Genomic DNA, 25,196 nt, shown 5'->3' with positions numbered 1-25,196 from the left:
TAACCTTTTGAAACCTGAGCAAATTGGCTTGATATCTTAAAAAAATGTAATTAATTAATTAAACTAGGAAAGAAGGCAATAAGCAACAAAAGAAAAAAAAATACCCATAAGTTGAGAAATTAGTAAAACAAACCAACAACATAAACTGTGTAAATGGCCTGTGAAAAAGTGCACTAAAATTCTAATAATTCTGTAACATAATTATCATAATATAAATGTAGTTTTTCCACTCTATTTTCTATTTTTTATATTAGGTTTTTGAAATATTATTTATAAATGCTCTCATTTCCTTGTGGAACATTTTTGGAACAAGTGGCTTATACATGTTTTTGAAAGAAATCAAGCTAATTTGCTCAGGGTTTAAAGGTTTAAATAGTTGTGTAGTCTGAAAGCCAGCAACTAATTAGCATAGCGTCATACAAAGACTGAAAGTGCGGGGAAACAGCTAGCCTCGCTCAGGTGGTGATTTTGTGATTTTTAAAAGAATTTTAACACAGATAAACCAAACGAGGTATATGCTATTATGTTATTTAGCCTGATTAGCTGGTGAGCTTTGGAGACGCTAGGCTAGCTTCCCAGCTAAGCTAATGCTAGCATTTCTACTGCCTTTAAAACCTGTTCAACTTTAAACTTCAATGTTAAGCCTTTAAAATGCCTAAAACATGAAACAAACGGTCAAAACATATCTGTGTGACTTGGTCAGGATATTAAAATGTGTTTAATTTGGGATATATATATATATTTTAACATTTTATCTTTCTTTTCTTTTTTTTTATTTTGAAGGCGGCACACGTCAAGTTCCGGTGTTACTCCGCCTCTGTCCGGTTGTCTTCACGCTCCTCGGCGGTACAAACGCTCACACCCGCTCTTGCCCTCCGCAAGTGTCGGCTGTAGACCGGTGGAGGGCTGCAGGGACCGGACCGCAGTACCGGGACAAAAACAAAACCTCCACGCAGGATGGACTGAAGCACAGACTGCTGCAGGAGCGAGAGGTTAGTTGTCCGGGTGAGAGTGCACGTTAACACTGTAAACTACAGATACAGCCTGCCGGTAGCCATAATGTAAGAAATAACAATCACAAAATCTTAATAGTTAGCATGTGGTGAGTTTGCGCTGATCACTCTCATCCCGCTTAATGTAAACTTTAACTTTGCTATGACATCTACTTTTCGTGAGCAGTTATCAGTTGTAATTAAGTCATATTTTCCTATAATGCACTTTATGTATACATTTTATGGGAAAACAAAAATGTGCCTAATTGTGAGTATAACTGGCTTTAATGTACGTGTAAGTGCTTGCTTGTTTTCACTGAGGAAGCTGTTGTTAATCATTTAAGTGGATGCATACTTTCTGATAGATTTAATATAAATGAAACAGTCCATTTTTGGGGGTATGTTCAAGGACAGTCGGGTTATGAGGGCACTTAAAAGTAAAATCACATGGAGGATTTAAAAAACAGGCAAAAAAACAACAACAAAACACACAAAAAACACATAATCATTTCTGGTGGGTAGATCTAGATAATAAAATTACATGCACTCAGTGAAAGTGCATGCTTCTGCATCTGTCTCTCTCTCTCTCTCACACACACACACACACACACACACACACACACACACACACACACATATGCACGCAGCATACTGAGCAAGCTGGAGGTTTTATCAGGAAAATGGTTCTAATCCTGCTTAGCGCACTCACTAACAGGCACCTAGCACCCTGAAATATTTGGTTTGCAAGCTGGCAGAGTTGTTTTTCTCATATTGGAAGAATGAAACCGGAGATTATGTAGGATTTGAGGTTGTTTAGCAAGCAGAGAAGAGACTCTAGAGAGTGTACACACACCAGCAGGATAAATTACTGCATGTGCCTTTACCCTATAGGAGTGATTAGCTGGAAAACAAATTGATGTGATACTTGATGACATATATGTGCTTACTGTGCCTGGAAGATAAAGTTGCCCTCTTTTATTAGATGCTCAATACATGTGTCTGTCCTACATGTGTGTCTGGGAGTGTGTGTTCTCACTTTGTGTTGCTGTGCAAAACCTCACATGCACTCTCATGTTTCACAGATCAGATAACAGGAATCTTGCAGGACATTTTAATGGTGCTGATGTAACGTCCCTGCAGTGTATTGACAAATTACCTCTGATGATATTACAGTTGCCCTCGCTCAGTTAGATAATGCTGGTTTATAAAAATCGATTACATTGAATGGAGAGCTTATGAATGGCACTGAAGGGTTTATAGCCTCTAGGGCTGGCTGTGTGTTTCACTAAAACCAGTATAAATTATCAGCAGCAGAGGGAGGAGCTAGTTCAGTGTTGCCTACCTGTTTTAACTGCTAAAACCACACGATGTACACCTTTGCATGCAAAGACGCCACAGCTGAGAAACGCCACAGCTCTTCCTGGTAATAATGTCTGTGTGGTGGTTAACTGTCCAGGGAGAAGAAGGAAGTAATGAGCTCTGGCCCTGACTGAGCTTAGCTCACACTTGTTAACATCTTTCACAACATTTCCGTTGCATAATGTTGCACCAGCGGCAAGAATTTTGCAAAGGTTACAATGTGCAATTATAATGTTGCAGGTGAATGGCTGAAAATGAAAAGATGTGATTTGTAGACACACTGGATTTCATTCATTCCATGTCAACCTCAATTTGTTTGCTCACCCGCTGTCTCTGTTGTCAACTTTTCATACAGTCCGACTTGCAAAATCATTGTCAGCAACTGTGAAGCATGTGACACGGGGAGCATCCTACTATACAAACTGAGATTTATTATTTTGCACCATAATTATGCGGAGATGAGCTGAGCCCAATCAGAATTGCATTGTGGTTTTTTATTGTGTTTTACTGAATGAGGGAGTGCCCACTAATTTCCCCTCTCTGCACAGGCAGACTGTATATAGCACATTGTAGAATTGGGTGGTGGCTGTTTTTGTGTTATTGGTTTATGGAGGAAATCAATCGGTTTTCCTTGACTCCTAGAGGCACTAAAATCAATGCTTGTATTCCCTCGTGCTCATTTTGGATAGAAATAAGAGTAACTGTTAATGATGACTGACACTTCTGTTTTTAAATGCTTAAGCACATTTTCATATTCATGATAACAGACAAACAGACACTGGAATTTTACAGCCGATACCCCTGTACCATTGCTATTTTTTGTTACTTATCAGTTGGCATACAAGTAGTCTCATTTCGCCACTTATTGGCAACTGTATTTTTTAAGACATATCAAATCTTAAAGGTTTGTGATTGGGGTATATACTGATTTATTTTATGTCATAGAAGAAAACGTGAACGTCTCTTAAGCTTGTGTCAACCACAGATCTCATTTAAGGCTTCTAATCAAAAACGCATTCAAAAAACCAATACTAATTTGTTGTGTGGTGTTTAGTAATTTAGTCATGTCCAGGGTGCCCAAAATTTAGCTGTAACTCAAACTTGATTTCTTAATGCTAATATTATTCAAAGGTATCATCTAACTTTGAAGCAATTTCATCAGGTTATAAGCATAAACAGAAAAAGGACATTTCCTTTCATAAAAATTACTTTAATTTGGTGAGAGAGTCCTGAGACTTCAGCCTACATGGGGTTTAAAACTCTACCAGGTGAGCCAGAGGCTCAACCCTTCAGGGCTGTTAATTAACCAAAATCCAACGTCCTTCAAAGGTCTCATGCCAACGTCATCTTGATGTAAAATGATGACATTTAGTCGGAAGGTACGAAGAACAAAACTAAACATATGCAAAGTGCCAGTGCCAGCTGGGAAATGTGTTAAGAAATGAATATATTTTTGAGTTTTTTTATATCAGAATTCCTGTCTTTGAGAGTTTATTGACTGAGATTTATCTGACATTCTGATATTTGACCTGATTTTTGAGATTTTCTATCTGTCTATGCTACTGTTCGTTCTCGGCTCTTGCAATGACCCATTTTCCCCATGGGGCCCATTAAAGTTTCATCTGATACCATCTAACCTAACTGTGAAGAAATGGGAACACTTTGAGGACCAACAGAGAGACGGGGAGAGAGGGGAGGTGGAGGGGTGGGTGGTGAATGTTAACACGGACCGCTTGTAGTGAAGTAGAGGAGTGTAATGTGGTTTTTTTTTAAGGGCCCTCCAGATGGCACGTCGACAGGAAGGTTCCGGGGAAACCGGCCCCTAATGAATGGGAGGGAGAATCACCTGAGGGGACAAGAGACATCAAAGAAACCTTTCTCCGCTCTCTCTCCCTCTTTCTCCTCCCACATGCTCACTTTATACTGACTTCTTCATTTTCTCCCCTCACACCATGTATCTGATCTACCCACTTAATAGTTCCCCCAAGTAATCAGTGGGCATAGCTCTCACCATCCTCCACTCATTTTTAAATTTATCTTAATTAATCTCCTCTCCTCTCCTCTCCTCTCCTCTCCTCTCCTCTCCTCTCCTCTCCTCTCCTCTCCTCTCCTCGCTTCTCTCCCTAGAGGACATTCCTCATTTTTACAGTGAGATAGCCGCAGGGCAGGTTCAGACAGAGCTGTCTGAGCGCTGACATTCACTGAGGCCAACATGCACATAAACGCATTAACATCCTTGACCTGTAACAAATACACAACCCACCAGAGGCTGCTGGGAGGCAGGATAGAGTGACACAGACAGGCAGTGTGGAGCAGAAACACGCTCGGCTCTGTGGTTTATCAGGCTGTTTGTAATGATTGCAGACACCACTTACTTAGAGAGGGTTGGATGTGGATGGGAGGAGAGGGTTGCTTGAAAGATTAATGCACCCATGCACTCTCATATAAACATGTGTGCATGTTTGAGTATTGGATGAGAAACAAAGAATGTAAAGAGAAGGGAATGTCTGAAGGACGATGACAGTGGTTTTGCATGATTTAGCCCTTCACATAACGGATAATCACTTTGCAAACCACTGCAATTAAAAAAAATGGAATGTACTTGGTTTGAAACCTTAGCCAGTTGGACTGATTGCTCTCAAAAACATGGGAGGAGAGCAATGGGCAACAAAACAGGAAATGACCTCAAAATTAGCAAGAAATTATTAAAAAAGTGCAAGAAAATAACTTGAAAGTTAGTAAAAGAAAAACAAAAAAACAACATAATAACATAGAAATGACCTTGGAAAAAGTGCTTAAAAACGATAATAATTTTGTAAGGGGTCGACTGATATTGGTTTCTTGGGGCCAATACAATACTGATTATTAATGGTTAATGAGAATGATAACCGTTATTTGGAACCAATATGCATTTACAATAAAAATGAAAATCTTTTTTGTCAATATTTAGAATTTGGAATATAACAAACTCCAACACAAAACTTTCTTTAAATGCCTTTAACAAATGTTTAATCAAAACTGAAATGTTCAACATACACAGCTGTTGCCAGTAACTTTTTTTTTTATAAAGTCAAATGAAAATTTGAATTAAAGCTCCCTGAGGTTATATAAAGTTAAAGTTCCTCCCATGCTGAAACTTTCTTTGCACTTTTTAATTAATTACTTTTATTGGGGATCAGTAAAATAAAATAATGAAATGTCAAAATGCCAAATATCGGCTCAAATTATTGGCCAGCCAGATAATCTGTCTACTCCTATATCTTGTAATTTAAATATATAATTATGATAATTATAAATATATTTTTACCCTAGCTTTTTTTTCTTTTTTCCCCAGACATTTTTAAAAAATAATTTTCTAAATCTACTAATTTTATGCAATTTGTCGAACATTTCTTACTGAGTTGCTCATTGCCTTTTTTCCCCGTTTTTGAAAGAAATTCGCTCAGGGTTTAAAGGTTTAAATACACGGCAAAGGCATCTGAAAGCAGCAAAAGGAAAGTGATGTCACTTGAAGTTTCATAGGGTTACGCATCATCTTCCATCAGCAGCAGTTTCCGTTCATTTCTGTACAATATGAAAATCCCCTCGCTGTGTCTTGAATCTTGTTTTAGTCGTGTCATTTGTGACGTAACATACAGACTGTTCAAATCAGTCAACTCTTAAAGGGGAACTCCTTTCATTTTGCACATCGAGATTAGTTTACATGCCACAGTCGAGTGCTTCTCAGCCGGTGGAAACAGTTGTCTCATGTCTGACTGTGACGATGTCATCAGTGGGGTTATCGCAGCGTGGATTTTAAGACGACACATTTAAAACAAAAAGCCTGTCTGTTAAAATCTGGGGGGGGTCTTTCAGACTGAGTCTGAAAGACCTGGAGCATTTATCAGTCAGGGATAGTCTAACAAAGAGCTGCTTTAGTTGGAAGATTTAGTGTTTTTGGAGCTTATGGTGAGGATATTTTAAATCATACAATAGCTGACACTCGTTAACCAAGGGGTTAATGAGAGCCCTGCCATAAACGCCTGCTGTGAAGGTTCTGATTTGTAGTTTCAGCATCGTACTTCTCTTATTACTAGCAACATTAGACAGATTTATAGCGCACAATCAGCCCGAATCATGGTTTAATTATTTCTTTTATTCTCATTGTGATATGGAGTCCCCTTTAAGGGATACTTTGCTGATTTTCAGTCAGCTTTATAATCATAATGTGGGTAGTATGTGTCACTGAACTGTGATAAACTTCGCTTTATCTCACCAGTGTTTAAGAGTTTGTGAACAGGAAGTGGCCGCCATACTGGATCAGTAATCAGTCAAATCAACTGAGTAGGAACTCGTTAATTCAGACTTTCCCGTACAAATGGAACGCACCATACATCACCCACCTGTGGGGACGTTTATCAGTGCGGCGCAGTGCATTCTGATAATTGTAGGCTGTCTATATGTTGATCAAAAGCGACTTTCCTTTTTTCTCTGTTTTCTCTGGTCATTTAGCACCAAAGTCAAAAGTATTTGCGTCTTTCTACAGTCTGGTCATCTTTTACAGCTGTGAAATACTTCTCTAATATGAGGCAACACCATGTGTTTTCGGATTTTTCTGTGAAAGCTGTTAGCTGTGCAGAGATCGTGGCGAGCAGGAGGTTTGCAGTGGAAATGCCTTTAATAGATGTATGGACAAATATAAATCCTGCATTCTTATTTTTAATATTTCTCTCTCAAGTGCAGCAGTAAATCAATGGAGTTCCCCTTTAAACTGATTAAATTTCGCAATGATTGTGCAACTTAGGCACAACCTAATGCAGATTGGATGTTCCCTGTGATGGATGACATAACTCAAGAAAGTTTCACGAGCCTGCTAATAGATTTTTATACCTTTGCAGAAGTTAATGGAGAACAGAGGTTTCCAGAAAAGATACTTTGTAAAAACAACTCTTTGAAAAAATGAAAATGATCAGCAAATTTTCGGTTGAAGAGCTTAAATGTGCAGGCACACTGATAAGATCCTTTGAAGCAGATATACAATATAATCTGTGTGGTTTCTGGTGTTGTGGTCTGTTTTCTCTCTTTCCTGCAATTTCTCCACACGCACACTCAAACACACACACTCAATTAATGCTTCTGCAAAGTGTGTCTGCCTTTGAAGAGAACACATTCCACTGTAAGGTCTCAGTACATACATTATTCTTTATATTTTGAATATATTAAATACCAGCAGAGCGCAAAGAGAATAGGGCTCTTTAAATCTGACAGCGGGGCTGAAAGGCAACATTTATCACGATGAGAGGGTCACAAGGTTGCTTCTCAAATGCCTCAGACATTTAAAGGTTGACCTGTGTAGGCTGTAGTACAGAGACGGGCACACACACACAGATAACCTCTCACCTGAGTGTGATTTCTGCTGTACGAGTGTGACCGACAACCAGAAACGAGACAGAAGGCTGAGAAGAAATCTGTGTTTTCCGACAGAAGTTCCTCTTTTCTCACACCCCCTTTTCTCCTTATTTCACAAAGATAAACATGGCAGAGTTGGGTGTTAAGAGGGTAACACTAATATTTTTGCTGCAAATGAAACACATACACGCACATATCCCCACATAGATACACACTAATTGAAGCACACACACACGAATGCCCCGTGGGCAGGAAGCTGCAGCAGGAGGGGAGGAAGTGATTTCCGAGGCTGAACCAGATGCTGCAGAGCTCTGTTTTGGAAACATCTCCGGCCACCAAATACTAAATCATTCTCTTTGTCCTCTCTCTTTTTCCTCTCCTTTATGACAGCCTGATCATTTATTTCATCTCTCTGCCTCTGACCCTCTCCGACTCTCGTCCCTGCATCTCAGTTTCTATTCCTAGCAGGGAGAATGAAATACGTGGTGCGGGGGAAAACACATTTATCAGTTATGTCATCTCGGGAAGTGGAGGAAATGTATCCTCTGCCTTGTTTCTCTGTTGGTAAACAAGCCTGACAGCGTTTGCGTTGTATGTGGATTTATTACTTCTGTTATGCAAAGAGGATTTCGGCAGATGCAGTTCTGTGAGATCTTTGTCAGAGGACGTGTCGTAACAGTAAAGGTTAAAACAAACACCAGGAAATTGTTGTGTTGATTGGTGTTTTGATCTGTCACACGTTGAATTAGAGTTGCACAGAGAAAAAAACAGGAAGTGTTAAATTTTTTATGTGTCTTTGCTGATAAAATCTAATGCAGTGATAGAACACAAAGAAATAAGCATAATATTGGGTGAAATCGGGGCAGGGTGTTGTGGTAAGGTCACACATTCAGATGATGTCATTTCCTCTGAGTTTGGGTTGGGTTTGTGTGTTTGTTTGAAGCTCAAGTATCTCAAAGTTTGTGTATCCAAAAAATAAGTTGTAATTAAAATAGGAAACTGTCACAAGGAAACTGCTCCACAGTGTTAACAAGACTAAGAGCATGCCGTCACGCTGTTCATTTGTAATTTTGTGCCAGGCCCTTGGGAAGGCAGCTCAGGCCCGCTTGAAATTTTTTCCGCTGGCCACTTGCAGTATTGCACTGAAAAAATCCCTGGAGGCCCAAAAAGCATTTTAGACTTCCACTGTAAAAGAGACGTCTGTAAAACTGTCAGTACGACACTGAAAACAAGGTCAGTTATCATTCTTTCTACTATGAATTTTTGATCCAAGGAGGTTTTATATTTGTAAAAGTCATGAAAAGAAAAAAAAATCATGATGTCATAACAGTGTGAAAGCATATTCAGTAAGCAGCACAACCAGCAAGTAAACTCAGAATCTGGAAACTTAACGTTTACTAGTATAGTGAAGGAAGTGGCCACCTTACTCTGCTTTACTCTGCCTCTGACTGGCTTACCCTGACAATGTTACTCTAACCCTAACCATCCCACTCCTCTTTCCTAAATCTAACCAGTCCAACCAACAAGGCAACAAGCACTATCCAGTCAGACAGAGAGTAGGGACGGTCATTCCTTCGCTATCTTAGGAAATGCAAATTTGCACCAGGCAGGCACTTCCATTGGACTGAATAGGCAAATCTTATTATAAATATATGGGCTGTACTTCAACATAGTGGTGCTTTGCTTTGCAGTGGAGTTAAATGTTAACATCAGCATGCTATCACGTACACAATGACAGTGCTATCATGCTGATGTTTACCATGTTCACCATGCATGTGAACATTTGCTAATTTAAACACAAACTACTACAGCTAGGCATGATTGAAATGTCAGAACTTTTGCCAATATTTAGTCATAAACTTTGGTCAGCACTGGACTATTTAACTTTTATAAATAGTCAGGTCAGGTCATCAGTGTAATTAAACTGAATCCTAAGGGTGACATGAATCTCTGTACAAAATGTCTTGGCAGTATATCCAAAAATTATCGAGACATTCCACTCAAAACCACAAATGTGAACCTCACGATGACACTCTGGGAAAAGTTGGGGGACCTTGTCTGGGAAAGACAAATTTATGCACCATATTTCATGGCAAGCCATCTAACAGCTCTTGAGATATTTCACTCCAGACCAAAATTGTGTTTCTAATTATTTCTTAATAATTTCTAATATGATAATATTTTCTCCACAGTGTCTAATTGAAATATAAACATCACATATCAAACACATTCTTTCAGTGAAAATAAGCATAAGCGCAAGTAGGGTAACACAAATCAGGAAATTACAGACGCCTGTTTCCACATCACACCACCAATAAAATCAAACGTGATTATTTAGCTGCCGGTGTTCCTGTGTTGCAGCCGTGCCTTTCCCCACGGGGAGTCAAATATCCAGGACTGAATCAACTCATTCATTCCCGGTGAGACTCAGCGGTTGACTGTGACTCTCTGCTCGTAAATCTCAGTCACACCAGCAGCTCTCCAGTGATGAATCTTTCTCTGGTCGTTTTAACAGCAGGCATTGACTGCCTCGCCGCAGAGGATCTGTACTTCTATTGTCTTTGTGATACATTTGGCAATTGTTTCTAAAAGTAACACGTCTCACCACCGTCAGAGGGAGAAATACTGAGCTGACAAACAAGGATATGCTTCACTGTTGTTTCAGTGTGTGACAAGGGCGTTTTATGGGTTTTACATTTATCAGCTATTTATCACTTTATCAACAGCATATACATCTACAGCAATAATAACTCAATTATTTAAAGGAACAGTTCATTGTTTTGGGAAATACCTTTATTTGTCTTTGTGCACATTGAACAACTCAGATTTAAAGTGTTATAGGAAGCTTTTGGTGGTGGGAGGTGGATTATTTTAGCTTTTGACAGAGCCAGGCTAGAATGTTTTCCCTTGTTTTTCCAGTATTTACTGTGCTAAGCTAACTAATCACCTTTTGTCAATACCTTGTTTTATCAAACAAGACACTCACTGCTTCTTAAATGTGTGGATTTGCTGAATATCTGTTGTGTTTTGTATTTTTTATTTTGTTGTAAATTGAATATTCTTGGGTGACTATTGCTTTTTGTCTGGCAAAAACAGCAATTTGAAACCATCACGCCGAGGCAACTTGTGACAGGCATTTTTCACTATTTTCTGACATTTTACAGACAAAATGATTCATCAGAAAAATAAGCAACAAATTAATTGATAATAGAAACTAGAAACCATCTTCTGCTGCGATCACTCCAGTCACAATAAAGCGATTCGCCACTCAAAACGATGTGGGCCAGGGGCTTTAAATAAGGGAGCCAATAGCCCTCTCCTACTTCCTACCGCCCTGTCCTGCCCTGAGACATCATGGTATAAAGATACATGAAGAAAAATGTGTTAAATTCCTTCTGTCATCAGTTATTTTAGAATTCAGAACTATAAGTGATTTTTTTCCTATGATTGTGCAAAGATAAGCTTGTCGCTCCGCTCCCAACTCCCCAAGCTCCCAAAGCTTGCTGTAGTAAAAAAAATTCCAAGTATTGCATTTGTTGCATAATATAACATTTTGACCTTCACAATGTCAGAAGTAAGTGCGCATTTTAATTTGTTTGCATGGCTTGTGGTTCACCGGCATCAGTGCCAAAGTGCAGTTTGTTACAGGAAGTCATGACACCAGGAAAGTCAAAGTCACCCCGGAGAAGTGATGTAATTATTTAAACGTTCCCAGCTTGTGATCATATGGATACAAGACAAATGAGAGCTGCTTGTGAACCAAAGAAAGTGATTAAACTGCCACCGCGTCATTAAAGTGATGCCATATTTATGGTCGTATATAATGACATCATAAGGATTTTCTTCGAACTGAGAGGATGATTCGCCATCACAGCAGCCATATTTTGCCCTCCAGCTCTCAATCACTCACTTTTCCCCGAGAAACTTCTCCTCAAACATTTTTCGGCAGTGGAGGTCCTGCTGGAGAGACGCCCTGTCTCTCCTGATTCAGCCGTCTGTTAGAGCACAGTCCAGTATTCACTCCTGCCACATACTAATCCTTTCATTAGGCTCGGCTTCAGGCAGCCCTGTCAAAGAGCTGACTGTGTGGCGAGTCAAGCAAGACTGAGACTGATACACAGAGATACATTTACAGATATGTACTGTAACTCAAACACTGAAACACCTCCCCACAAATACATATGCTGTAGTGTATATGCATACTCAAGACTCACATTCAAACATCTAACATCTATCCATAGTGTCACTCTCTCTTTCTGTACTGCTGGTAGATATTACTATCTTATATTTTATTTCTTGCTGTGACTGTGATGATCACATCACAGTCATCTTTTTGGCTTTAGGTCTCTAAACATCTTCTCTTCTCCACCTTTAAATATTTCTACAATTTTTTTCATCTTGAATTGACTCATTTGAAGGATTTTTAGAGACCTAAAGCAATTATAGTATTTCGCAACATAAAGGCAAAAGAAAAGAAAAGAAAAGAAAAACATAAGGCAGTAAATCAAAAATATTTTTGTTTCTTGTTCCCTTAAAGAGATAGACAGATCATGTGGGAAATAAGTTTATTTGCTTTCCTGCCAATCGTTGGATAAGAAGATCGTTCCAGTTTCACATCTTATGCTGCATCTCATGTTTCTTGGATGGTTTCATTTCCCAAGTTGGGAAGTCGTTCTTCGGATTTAAGTGTGTTTATGAGCTTTTAAGTCATAATGTGGAAACAGCACGGGAGCTGCAAAGAAGACGTATCATATTTTATTGCTCAGAGCATTTAATGTCCCAGAGAAGATTCATTTTGTTATCCATGTTTGTTTAAACAGTCTGATATTACAAAGCAATTTTTGTCCCAGACTTGTTGATGTACAAGTGCATCACTTAAAACCACTAAAGTGTTACTTTACCTTTCTTTTTATCAAGGTTATTGCTAATAAATAACTTTTATGACTAATCTAGGTCATTCTACCTGCACATCATCTAACAGTTACAACCTACTATACTATATTGCAAATTAAGCATGAGGAAAAAAATGCAATAATTGAATAAAATAAGTTTCTTAACACAAACCAAACATTTACTTTTGTCTGCCATGTTTCTGCTTAATATGACGTCACTAGTGTACCAAAATTTTTGTTGCCCTTCCAAGTTGTTTGGACTTCAGAAGGCAATCATGTAAATTTTCTCAGTAGAGAACTAATTAAATAAACAAGATATAACATTGATTTGTGAGCTTAAGAGGTGTTTGACAGTGTGTTTTGTTACTTTTGGACAGTGCCAGTCTAACTGTTCACCCCTGTTTCCTGTTTCATGCTAAGCTATGCTAACACACACGGCTGTAGTTTTATATTTAAAGAAATAGTTCAACAATTTGGGAAATGCACTTATTTGCATTTTGGCTGAGAGTAAGATTAAAAAATTGTGTCACTCTTATATATGTCCATTAAATAAAAAGTTAGCTCTAGGAGCTTGTTAGCTTAGCTTAGCATAAAAACTGGAAATAGGGCTAAGCAGCTAGCATGGGTCTTTTTTTTTGTACAAATTAAACAAACAAGCAGAAATGTTTAAGGAGGTTAAGGAGGACAGATTAAGGAGGACAGAATTTTACTACTCTCATATCTGTCCATTAAATAAAAGTTAACAGCCAGAGGTCGGTTACGTTAGCATTTTATAAAGACTGGCGATAAGGGGAAACAGCTAGCATTGCTGTGTCTGAAGCTAAAAAAGATCTGCCCAGGATGGGTGCAACTGATTTGTATCAGCCACTCAAAGATCACATACAAATATCCGCTTCATGGTGAGTGTAATGGATTTTCAATGAGCAAGGATGTAATTGCAGGAGAGATAATGTGTCTCAAGAGACGCTGTGTTTAAATAAAAATAAATAGATAAACAGAAAGCAGTCTGGCAGTATGGCACGTTAAGTCACCTACTATATATACGCTGCAGATATATATATATATAGATGAATGTATGGATATGTCCCAGTTTCTTTTCTCTGTATTCACTGAACACATACTCACAATAACACACTTGTCATTTGTGCACTTTAAAGCACACACCCTCGCACTCTGCCTCATATTCTCTCACATCAGTGACAACATTGCTTACCAGAAGCTGCAGTCCTGAAGGAATGCTTGGTTTGGCCAAGGTAGTTGCCATCCTAAACTAACACGTCAAAGTGGCCTGGCATGTTTCAGACTTTTAATTGACACACGTGATGTGGATTGGATGGAGGTCAAAATGTCAACATTAATTGTTTCTCTGATGGCAAACCTCTCTCTTCTTTCTGTCAGGAAAACAACATGAGAAAACTGCTCACCACCGAGGATTCACTTTCTCATGAGGCAAAGCATTTTTGCTCCACCCGTCACACTGCTTCATCTGGGCTGATGTGAAGAGGACGTTGCAGACTGACTGTGGGAGTTGGCAAACAGATGAGTCACGTATGAGTGATAGATGATGTAACAATGTTGCTGACCATGGAGCTAATTGGACCAACAGAAAGGGAGAAAATGCTTTTTCTCATACATTCACTTTGCCAATGACAAAACAAGTTACAATCTCAGGCCGTGGAGAGGCAATGACCTAATTCACATGAAGTGACCTCATACTGATAAGTAGCCCGCCTCCTCACTGGGTGATGGAACACAATCACAAATGGACTCTTATCATCGTGGCTGGAGTGTGTGAGGTTACATGATATTTCTGTCTGTGTGTGGATGTTTAACTCAGAGGAGTGAGCTTTGATGCTACTTGCAGCGATGTTGCGGCGTGGGCTGCTAGCTTGGGTCTCCCGTGTTGGAGGCGTGCTGGTACTTCTCTGCTGCTCCTTGTCACTCCTCTATGTGATGACCTGCAGTCCGCCGCACTCTGACGACCCTCCGCTGAGCCATGCTCTCCCTCGCGCTGGACCCAACCACCCCAGCCTTGGGGGCACAGGGCCAGGGATTGGAACAGGAGGGGGTGGAACAGGAGGAGCCCGAGGTGGAGCTCCTCAAAGCGGTGGACCCCCAGGTGTTCAATCTTATCAGGTGCTCCTTCAAGAGCGAGAGGAGCAGCATCGCCTCCACATCTCCTCCTTAAAGAAGCAGATAGCTCAGCTCAAGGAGGCTTTGCAGGAGCGAAGTCAGCAGCTGAAAGGAGTGCAGGAGAGCCTGAAGAGAGCTGCTGGGGGACCAGCTGAGGGACAGGAAGCTGGGGTTGGCTCCCAAGGTGGTGGTCTTGGGGAGGCTCAGGGTGCCAAGAGTCAGCAGACGGACCTCCAGGAGTTCCTGCGGAGCCAGCTGTCTAAGGCCGAGGTGACCGCAGGCACCAGGCTGCCCAGTGAGTACGCTGTGGTGCCCTTTGAGAGTTTCACCCTGCAGAGGGTGTACCAGCTAGAGATGGGGCTGACACGTCACCCCGAGGAGAAGCCTGTGAGGAAGGACAAGAGGGAGGCGCTGGGGGAGGTGCTGGAGACGGCCCTGCACAGCCTCAACATGCCATCATCCCAGCAAGACAGCAGGAGTGCAGTGGAAAACACTCAAACAAGCAAAGTGTACACACCGTCTGACTTCATAGAAGGTAAGAAAACATCAAATATCAACACTTGCTCCAGGAAATTATGTTTATGTGCAGCTAAATGCAACATTACATATGTTTTGAAGGAAATATTATACTGTCTAGATAACGTTTTTTGTTTATACATGGAGGAAATGTTAATTAATACATCACTCAAGTTGCAAAATGTTGATGTTCGGCATAATTTTTAATGACAGAATTGTTTGTTTCCATCCATCTTGCAATGCAGCATTACCTCACGACTGCATTGTTAATCTTATTATATGGTTATGTTTCTTAAGATTAAAAGGAAATATTATTGTCAGATTTAATGCATAAAAAATAACTTGAAAGATAACTTGAAACATGAGGCCCATGTCCATTACATTTACCTCAAACCACAATTTTTCCCTAAACTAACCAAAATGATAATTTTTTCTATCAGTTATTCACCCTATGTTATGTTGAACTCGTGAAGAAAATAGTATGTATCACATCCCGATTTGATACGATGAACGAAGAATCCAAAAGTGCACAATTGTGCAGAATAATCCAAGTCTCATTTATCCAATCGTATGCTCAGTATGCTCACACATGCATTTTCGCTAAAACCTTATTATTCAAAACACAAACGCATAAACAGTCTCACGACTGCACCTGGGTAAGGATGTGCATTTGAAATGAACTCAATATAATGCACAAGGAGAATTTAAAACATAAAGACTGGAAATACCAAATGACGTGACATACCAAAAACTGCAGTTCCTTGAATGGCCACTTGAGGCTGGCTCCAAAAGCGAGTCAATCCCCATTCCCTTTTGTTAAAATGTCCAACTTTACAGCAGAAATAAACATGTTTACAGTCTGGTCCAACAAAACAGTTTTTATTTCTATAGCTAATTTCAGGATTCATGACAACTGTATGGAGGGTGAATGTTTATATAACTCTTCTATGATCAGTTTATTAATGCTTTAAGGTACATATATTTCAGGGCAGGGCTGTCTGCGAGTTGTCACTACAGTCTTTGAGTCAGATCCACCGCTCAAAGCTTCACCCTCTCATTCAAATATGGTCACTTTTGGCTTGAGAAAAACAAGATGGCAACAGACAAAATGCAGAACTGGAGACTTTAAAACAGGTGTCCAAAAACCAGTGGGTTATGTCAGTGTATGCTGTGTTCATTATTCATACAGTCTATAGCTCATTCTTCGTATGCAGAATCGTTTTAAATAGTGAGGTTTTATAGAAAATGCATTTGTTTGGGAAGCACTGAGCATACGACTGGATAAATGAGACTTGGGTTACACTGCACGAGTTGTTTAAGAGATTGTAAACAGATATATCGATATATATACAGACTCCATTTAATCCATTTTATCATCAATTTTCTCCGTCTGAAATCTTCATTAACCATGAAGGCATGTGCCAAAAACGTTTTCTTCACAAATTCAGTGTAACATAGGAGTAATTGATTTACAAATGTCATTTGGCGGGTGAAGTAGTCCTTTATTACAAAATGTTCATGGTAAATTGAAGCATGAGGAACATGTTTATTAACATTTAACTGAAACCCTGATCTTTTCCTAACCGGATTGCTGTTGACTCATGAATGTATCCTAAAATATTAACCATAACAAAATGCCTCAGAGTACATTGTTGAAAACACTGATGTATATGTTGTACTTTGCATTGCTTAGAGTAAACCTCACTATTTGTCTGCCTTGTAGACAATAAGGTAATATTTGTCCCCACCACCTAACTGGAAAAACAGATTAGTACTATATAAATGTAATTTCCTGTCGACAGGGTTGCCGATTTTTTCTACATCTAATCACTATAATCTGCTTTCTTCCTCTATGTCTGAGTTGCTTTGATCTCTTTTTTATACATGAATCCCTGGAAGGTCAGAAAAATGTGAGTGTGTTTGTATACGAGTGAAGCCAGGATATCCTCCTAATTTGTTCTGCTCAGCTCTGATCACAACCTCAGGAAATGAACTCAGATGCTGCTCATTCACAGTGGAGCATCTCTTCAAATGTGGTAGTCTGCTCTGTGTGTGTGTGTGTGTGTGTGTGTGTGTGTGTGTGTGTGTGTGTGTGTGTGTGTGTGCACTCTGTGAAGGTCACCATGCACAGTGTGTGAGTGGGTAGAGGTTTTAAAGTGAGCAATAGGGGCACCTGGTGCGTAGGAAATGAGCCATAGGTCACTCGCGTATATAGAGCTTGTGTGTGGTCCTGCTTCATCTAAGTGCTTGTTTATGCGACAGTGATTTTAATAGATGTGCATACATTTGCGCATATCTGTGTGTAAACAGCCTCCACTATTCCTCAAGAAGACAGCAGGAGAGTGCAGCTAGCTTTTAATGAAATAGCGACTCCCTTCTGCTCATATTTTTTTTTTGCACTTAATGCCCTTTAATGGACTCGGACATCGATTTTGATCAAATCTTGAACAAGCAGCAATTTATCCAACCTGCAAGCCAGACAAGTGAAAGGCAGTCTAGATGTCCAGACTGACAAAAGCATCTTCGGGGAGCTCTCAGGGCAGCATTGGCAAGCTAGTGAGCTGAAACTGCACACAAACAGAGGAGGTATGCAAAATGAACTCGCCAGCAACTGGGTTCTGTCCTAAAAAGGGACAGAAAAGTATACTGAGACAGAAAGACAGGAACAGGAAGAGGAGGCATTTATTCTAAATTGTTCAGGCTATTTACTATATGAAAGCTTATCGTGTCCTCACAGGAAGCTGGCCAACTTAACAGGAAGGCCTTAATTCAAACTGCTATCAGACTATAAGTGGTTGCTTACAGACAAATTTCTGTTCTCTATCTTCGTTTTCTGACTTGCACTTCACTTTCTTCTTTATTTCTATCTGTCTGCTCTTTTTTTGTCATCCAAGCACTCTCTGATGTCTATTTCCAGTGCTGTGTTTTCTTCCTCTTTCTCCCTCCCCGTTTCTCTTCCCTCTGGTCTTACTTCTCACTTTCTGTACTCCATTTCCCATTTTCTCTCCACCCCCACAGACCTCAGTAGGTCCATTTGCAAGTAATAATCCTTGTAATAGCAGAGTAATTGAAAAACAACTTCTCTCTGGAGGAGCAAGTTGACGTAAAGCCTGCAACAAGAAAATTGGTCTGGATGACCAGAATAGCCTCTCACTTTTCTTGTGTGTCATGCATGTGTGTGTTACATGTGTATGCACAGTCACGGCTCTTTGCCCAGCTGCAGAAAAGTGCATGGACAATGTCTCCAGTTGCCTTGAATGACCTCTTCCTCTCCCCACATATACAAACAGTATCAGTCTTTCACGAGCTGATGCTAAAAATGATGTTCCCTGAAAAAAAGATGTTTATTTTGCAGATATTTTTTTAAGATTGGATGTTAAAAAATAACTGGAAAAACACAATCTGTGGCTTTTAGGAACACAGAAATTCTCAGGGGATTTAAACAAAAGCCGCACCCTGGAGAAAAAAAGGATAACAAAATCACTGCGACAAAGAACGACACAGAGGAGCTACGTACATGCACAGAAACTAAAATCTGGCATTATAATTCACTATGGACAAACAAAGATTGTTTTTGCACTGGGTTACACTTACATTTTATCCAGCATTCATACTGTATTCATACTGGTTAATATGTTGGTATGTAAGTGAATGTAAAAGGGACAGTTCACAACAAAATCATCACTACATATTGTTCCTCTTTCCTGTAGTGCTATTCATCAGTTTAGATTGTTTTGGTGCGAGTTGACAGCTGTTGGAGATATCGGTCGTAGAGATGTCTGCTTTCTCTCAAATAAGGAACAAGATGGCAAGTGCCAAAAAAAAACTCATCAACAATGTCTCTTTCTAGAAATCATGAGCCAGTTACTAAAGATAATAAAAAGACCCTGTTGTGAACAGTTTCATGGAATAACAGTTTTCTGGATACCAAACTACACTCACTAACTGTCTCAACATGCAGCAGGAAACATGCATCCACTCATGGACGAGAGGCTTGTGAAGGCGCCACATTTTAACATTAATGCTGCCCTTCTCATTAATATAGCTAGCTCAGTGGTGCTAGGAGAGCTAGCAGTAGATGCACGCTTCCTTCTGCAGGGTGACACGGTCGACAGGTGCAGTTCTGTGGAAAGAAAATAGTTCCTACATTAAACTGCTCACAACAGGGTCTGTGGATTATATTGTGTAACCTGTCATAATTTCTGGAAGAAGTCATTGCTGTTGCGTTTCTCAAATGTATTTTTTGGTGCTTTGAGCACCACAAGCCGAGTGCCAGCTATTTCCTTTATTTTGGAGAGAGGGTAGACACCTCTACAGCTGATATTTCCGATATCTGGCAACTCACACCAAAACAATCTAGACTGATGAGCAGGTAAGAGAAAAATATTATATAGTATTTTTGATTTTGGGGTGAACTGTAACTTTAATATACAATATAATATTTTCCCAAAGTTACTAGAAGTTCAGTTTATCATAGTTGTTTAATTAAAGCTGCAAAATTTAAAGGAATACTTCAGCATTTTGTGAATTGCTCTTACTTGCAGGGCATCAGATGAAAAGATTGATTCCACGCTCAGATATGAGCGTAGCATGAATTATATCAGAAATAATGGAATAAGCATATTCTTTTAAACATGCTTATATACTCAATGTTGCTAAAATACATTAATACAGCTACTGACTGTCATAAAAACATGCACTGGCTCTGTATCAGTTTGTTTGGTCATGAGTTCATGTCTCTGTGTCTCACTCATCAGGTATCACCCGCACAGAGAAGGACAAAGGGACGCTGTACGAGCTGACCTTCAGAGGGGAGTCGACTAATGAATTCAGACGCCTGGTCCTCTTCCGTCCCTTTGGACCGCTGATGAAGGTGAAAAACGAGAGGGTGGACACTGCCAGCGTTCCGATCAACATCATCGTCCCACTGTCCAAACGCACAGACAAGTTCAAACACTTTATGCACAACTTCAGGTGAGACTCAGTGATTGAAATCTTTTCTCACATATTTGAATTCCTTATCCTGTTTCCAGCAGTTTATTGCAAAGTCACACAAACAAAGTGACATAAACAGAAGCACCACAATGAATTATTCAAGACGGTTTGTTGTGTCACACGTAACTAATTCAGGAAAATGTGATACTCTGTTATTCAAACCCAGTTTCAATTCCCATTTCACATTTTAATTGGGGATCAGGCAGACAGCGACAAGAGGTAGGCGAGATTAGAGGAAAGAAAATTAACATCAGAGAAGCTGTTTTTCTTTTTTCTTCTTTTTTTTTTTTAAAGAACATGTAATTAATATTTTGAAACTGCCAATGCGGCGTTATCAGTTAATTTATTTTGGTGCTGGTGGGCATAAAAAGAATGTAAACAAATCTAAGAGGTTTAAACGATTCAGACGAAAGGATGAACGAAAATCCCAGCTCAGTTTTTATCAGTTACCACATGACCACAGGAAATGTAATTTCATACTTATAAAAATTTAATGTACAGATTTAATAAGCATCTCAAATAAACCACATTATAATACAAATAGATCCAGGCTAGTATGTGATCCAAACCATGAAGGATTTTTGATAAAGAAAATCAGCAAAGTGAGCTTGTCTCAGCTCTGCAGTCCATCACCATCAGTTCAGGAAACATCCTCCTTAATGTCTGTGATTTATTGGGCAGCTGCTGCTGCTTATCACAGCTCTTTTTACATGGTAAATCCTGCTTAGTAGCAGTGTTGCAGCCCATTAAAATGCCCCCCTGGGCAGACCAGCAGCAGTTGATATACAGCATGGCAAGAAGTGTACTTACTTGAAAGACTGGGTGAGTCGCTGAGCAAACACTTTACCCTCATCCATATTAAAGGTGTACCAGGAGAAACTGTGTGTGTGTGTTTAGGAGGCGATAACAGTGAGTAACTGCGCATTTATCAAATATTCTTTATTCACAGTTAGAATGGAAAATAGCAGTGTTTATGAGGCCCTGTGATATATTTCCCAAGTGCAAAATATGGAGATAAAATGATGAATTCACACAAACAAGCTGAAAAAAAATGCAGATGGGCACTCTGGTGTTCATAAAGAAAATATAACGTTTTCGTTTCTATTTTGTGGTCCCAGTGACAAAATGAAGAATGCCTCATCAGATCCTAAAAAAAAAGTCTATTTACTTCTAATAATGCCGGCATTTAGAGAGAGCCTTTAACAAAACAGAGTGTATAATGACAGTAAAAACCTCATTATTTATGACTACTCAGTATCCTCTGCTTATAATTAGTCATTTTTAAGCATTTTGTGTTTACCTAGTTGCGTTTTAGGAGACATTTCTCCCCATGTGCTTCTGGGGAGAAACTCTAATGTGTGTGTGCTGTGGCAGACGAGGTGAATTATCTTCAGCATATGCGTGATATATTTGACATTTCTCCATCAAAGTGCCTGCAGGCATCTACCACCTGGTCTCTCTTTCACTCATGTACAATCTCTCCTCTGTGCTTTCATGTAGTGTCAGAATGAGGAGAGTGAGTATCATAGCTGAGAGTGAAGATTGTCTTCATTAGCAATTAAATTGTCTGTTACTTTTTTGATTAAATAATTAATCCTTTAGTTTGGAATTATTGAAACAAGAACAATATTCAAAAGTGTTGTCTTTTCAATGCAGGTTTTGTTCCTACTAACTTAATTTTCAGTGATGTAAAACAGAGAATAGCAGTAAATCATCACATTTTAGAGGCTGAAACTAGCAAATGCTTGATATTTTTTTCTTGGTGAGTGATTCAAGCCATCAATTATCCGAGTTGTTGTTGGACTAATCATTTCAAGACCTCTAAACCAAGGACTTCTTTTTAAAACCCCTCATTTAATCTTCCTTCCTGCTCTGTTTGAGTACACTTTCATCCATAATGTCCCTTCCTGTGCGTGTGTGTGTGTATGTGTGTCTCTCTGTGTGTATGTACAGGGAAGTCTGTGTGCGTCAGGACGGTCGGGTCCATCTGACAGTGGTGTATTTTGGGAAAGAGCAGATGAGCGAAGTCCGCAGCACTCTGGAGAACACATCCAGGTGGGTTGAAAGCACAGCCAAGATCAGATCTTTGAGTCAGAGGGCCAGAATATGGAAGGCAATTTATGTAATGAAAATGAGTGCTGCCGCAGTCATGCTCTCAGAAGCAGCTGCTGTAAAAACATTTTTTTCCCGCATATAACACTAGAAAGCTCTTCACGTTTTCTAATCTGTCGCTCTCTTATGACACACACACACACACACACACACTCACACACACTCACACCTCTTGGCTCGGCGTCCTGCCACAGCCAGTCATCTGTCTGATGAATAATGGAGCAGTGTGCCACCCACGCTGAGGAGCTTCGAGCCACCAGCCAACACAGATAAATTACAACATGCCTGTGATCATCCCTCACTCATGCTAAACCTCTCACATGGACCCCTCGACACACACACACACACACACACCTCAGGAGATGATCGCCGGCGGCTGTTCAGAAGTCAGATCCACTGTGGATAGAGCCTCAGATTCCCCGAGGGGGTTGCTATGGTGACGCTTGTCGATTTCCCAGCCCCGAAGGTTTTTGTGTGGCCTTGATACAGTTGGACTATCTAGTATAGTATCACACAGCGTCGCTCTTTGTCCCTCCGTGTGTCTGCCTGCTGCTGTCGCTGAGGGGGGGAAGACTGCAAAGCAAAAAATGCAGTGTTAAACACACTTGAAGTGAAGAAGGAGAAGGCAAAATCAGAAAAGAAGAACACAAACATACAACAAACCCTATTGATTTTAGTGTAGAAGTGAGATTTGGGATGTTTGTAAGAGAAGCACACTGAGTAAAAAACAGTTGGAGCAGGAGTAAGTGGAGGTACAGTCAGCGCTGGATAAAGTGCACTGTCCTGGCAGCGGCTCCGCCTTGAACCCTTTTAGGCTTTTCGTATTCTTCTCACTGCCGAACAATTCATTCATCAGTTATACTGCAGCTTACCTAGGCGTGAATCGATGGCTGTAATCAACCCTGTACTCCTACTTTTCTTTTATCTTGCTCCAAGACTGTGGTTGAAATGAATGGGAGTCATTTCTGTTAGATAACCTGTGGTTCCATTATCCAGCACACACACACACACACATATACAGTACAGCCACAGATACAATCACAAACTGCATATAGGCTCACAGAGGAAGATGCATGTGTGCACGGGCATTTGGACTGTAACTCAGGGTTACTGTCTTTACTGCGTAATGTATGAAAAAATACAGGTCCCGTGTGTGAGGTTTATATCCCCATAAACCTCACACACGGGACCTGTATTTTTTAGTGTCATCTAGCGATGTAATGTATGTAATGTAGCGATGTAGTGTAGTAAGTACACTGATTTCAACCAGCTGAAACTTCTCCTGGTTGGAATTCCTTTAGTGATCAGCAGGTTTTTACAAGGCAGCAAATTTTCCACAAAAGTCTCTTCTCCTCCCTAATTAAAACTAAGAATAAAGCAGTTTTGCGTTATAAATTAGTGTTTCTCTGAATCTTTTTGGCATATCAGCAATGGGCAGCTAGCCCAGCACCTGGTAATGTGTGCTCAATATTTTTCGTCTGATAACTTAAGATCCAGATGTTCAAGAGGTTTTTACCGGGAGCTAAATTATCCGCAGATGACAGATGTCTCTTCCTTTCCAAAATAAACAGATCCGCTGATTTAAACCAGCAAATACACAGAATAAAGCAGTTTCATGTTTTAAAAGTATTATTTTTTATACTGCTTGTCATAGAGGGGCTCCTAACTATGATGGCTGACACGAAACCATAAATGGCCCTATCTAGAACCAGTGTTTTTGCGTGTCCCGAGCTACTGTACGAACATAACGGTGCAACATGTCGATATCCTTAGACGAGGACCTGCTCCATATGTAGATATAAAAAGCTCATTGAAAAATAACGAAAAAAAAAATATAAATATAAATATAAAAATATTCCTATTTTCAGGTGATTATAAACTGAGGAAAACACGCTTCTTTTATTATTTTCTGTTTCTGCTAATATATCCCCCTAAATCCTACACACTGGACCTTTAAATATATACATTGTTTATTATAAGTGTCTGACATGGTCAGACAAAAATTACAAACAAACTAGTTATTTTCTGCTAAAACCTGGTCACTGACTTTGAGCTAATGCCAGCATTACATAATGGCGGTTGTAACATGTTTTGCAAGAACAATTTTCACCACGTTTGCTGTCTCAGTTAAACATGTTAGCTTGCCAACACTGATTAGCCCTAAATACAGAGGCTGATGGGAATCTCATTAGTTGTGTATTGTCATAAATGAAAGTTTTAGACATATTTGGCCTGTCGAACGGTAGAGCAGCGATGCTCAACTTACAGCACAAGGGCAAAATCTGGCCCCCCAACCATTTTCTTATTCACAGTGAATATAAATTGATGCAAACTAGGCTTCTTTTTTTTGTTACTTTAAATGTAAATAAGGTGCCAGAGTGCATAAAGAGGAATCAAAATAGAGCTCATTTATCAAACAACGTGCCAGGGGAAAATCCCCTGGACAGCTTGACAGTGGTATGGGCTAAGCCACGAATTTTCCTCAATTCCTAGAAACACCACTACGTACACCTGAACTGGGCAGAGCTGCTGTGACCTGCCCCTGGCCTCCTGTCATTGTGCAAAGCAGCCTCCAAGCAACGCAAGAGCTATGATATGTAGAGAAAAAGTCAGGGGATCACAAAGTCGTTAAGATTCAGAGCAAAACACAAACCAATCTCTGTGTTTGCAAAGTTGTATTGAACAAAAATCAGGTGATTTTACTTAATAACTTAATCAACTATCACAGTGGTCTTTTATCAACCAACTAATCTGTTACACTAATCGACTCAGCAACAGGGCACGCTTGCATGCAAATACTAACAGATGC

General features: G+C 39.8%; 1 protein-coding gene across 1 annotated transcript in view; it reads left to right on the top strand.

Moving 5' to 3' along the window:
* The first annotated feature begins 794 nt into the window (after positions 1-794).
* The window catches only part of csgalnact1a (chondroitin sulfate N-acetylgalactosaminyltransferase 1a), a 38,495-nt gene continuing 14,093 nt past the window's right edge, over positions 795-25,196 (top strand). The window contains exons 1-4 of the mRNA XM_042509546.2: positions 795-992; positions 14,030-15,299; positions 20,038-20,254; positions 22,229-22,330. Of these exons, the coding sequence (XP_042365480.1) occupies positions 14,483-15,299; positions 20,038-20,254; positions 22,229-22,330 (1,136 nt within the window). The 5' untranslated portion in view covers positions 795-992; positions 14,030-14,482. The remainder of the gene's footprint in view (positions 993-14,029; positions 15,300-20,037; positions 20,255-22,228; positions 22,331-25,196) is intronic.

This window comes from Plectropomus leopardus, chromosome 20 (genome assembly GCF_026936395.1).
Source record: "Plectropomus leopardus strain MGB_pleo_1.0 chromosome 20, ASM2693639v1, whole genome shotgun sequence".
Lineage (NCBI taxonomy): Eukaryota > Metazoa > Chordata > Actinopteri > Perciformes > Serranidae > Plectropomus > Plectropomus leopardus.
The sequence above is the reverse complement of the archived record's forward strand: the minus strand, read 5'-3'. Positions and strand labels throughout refer to the sequence as shown.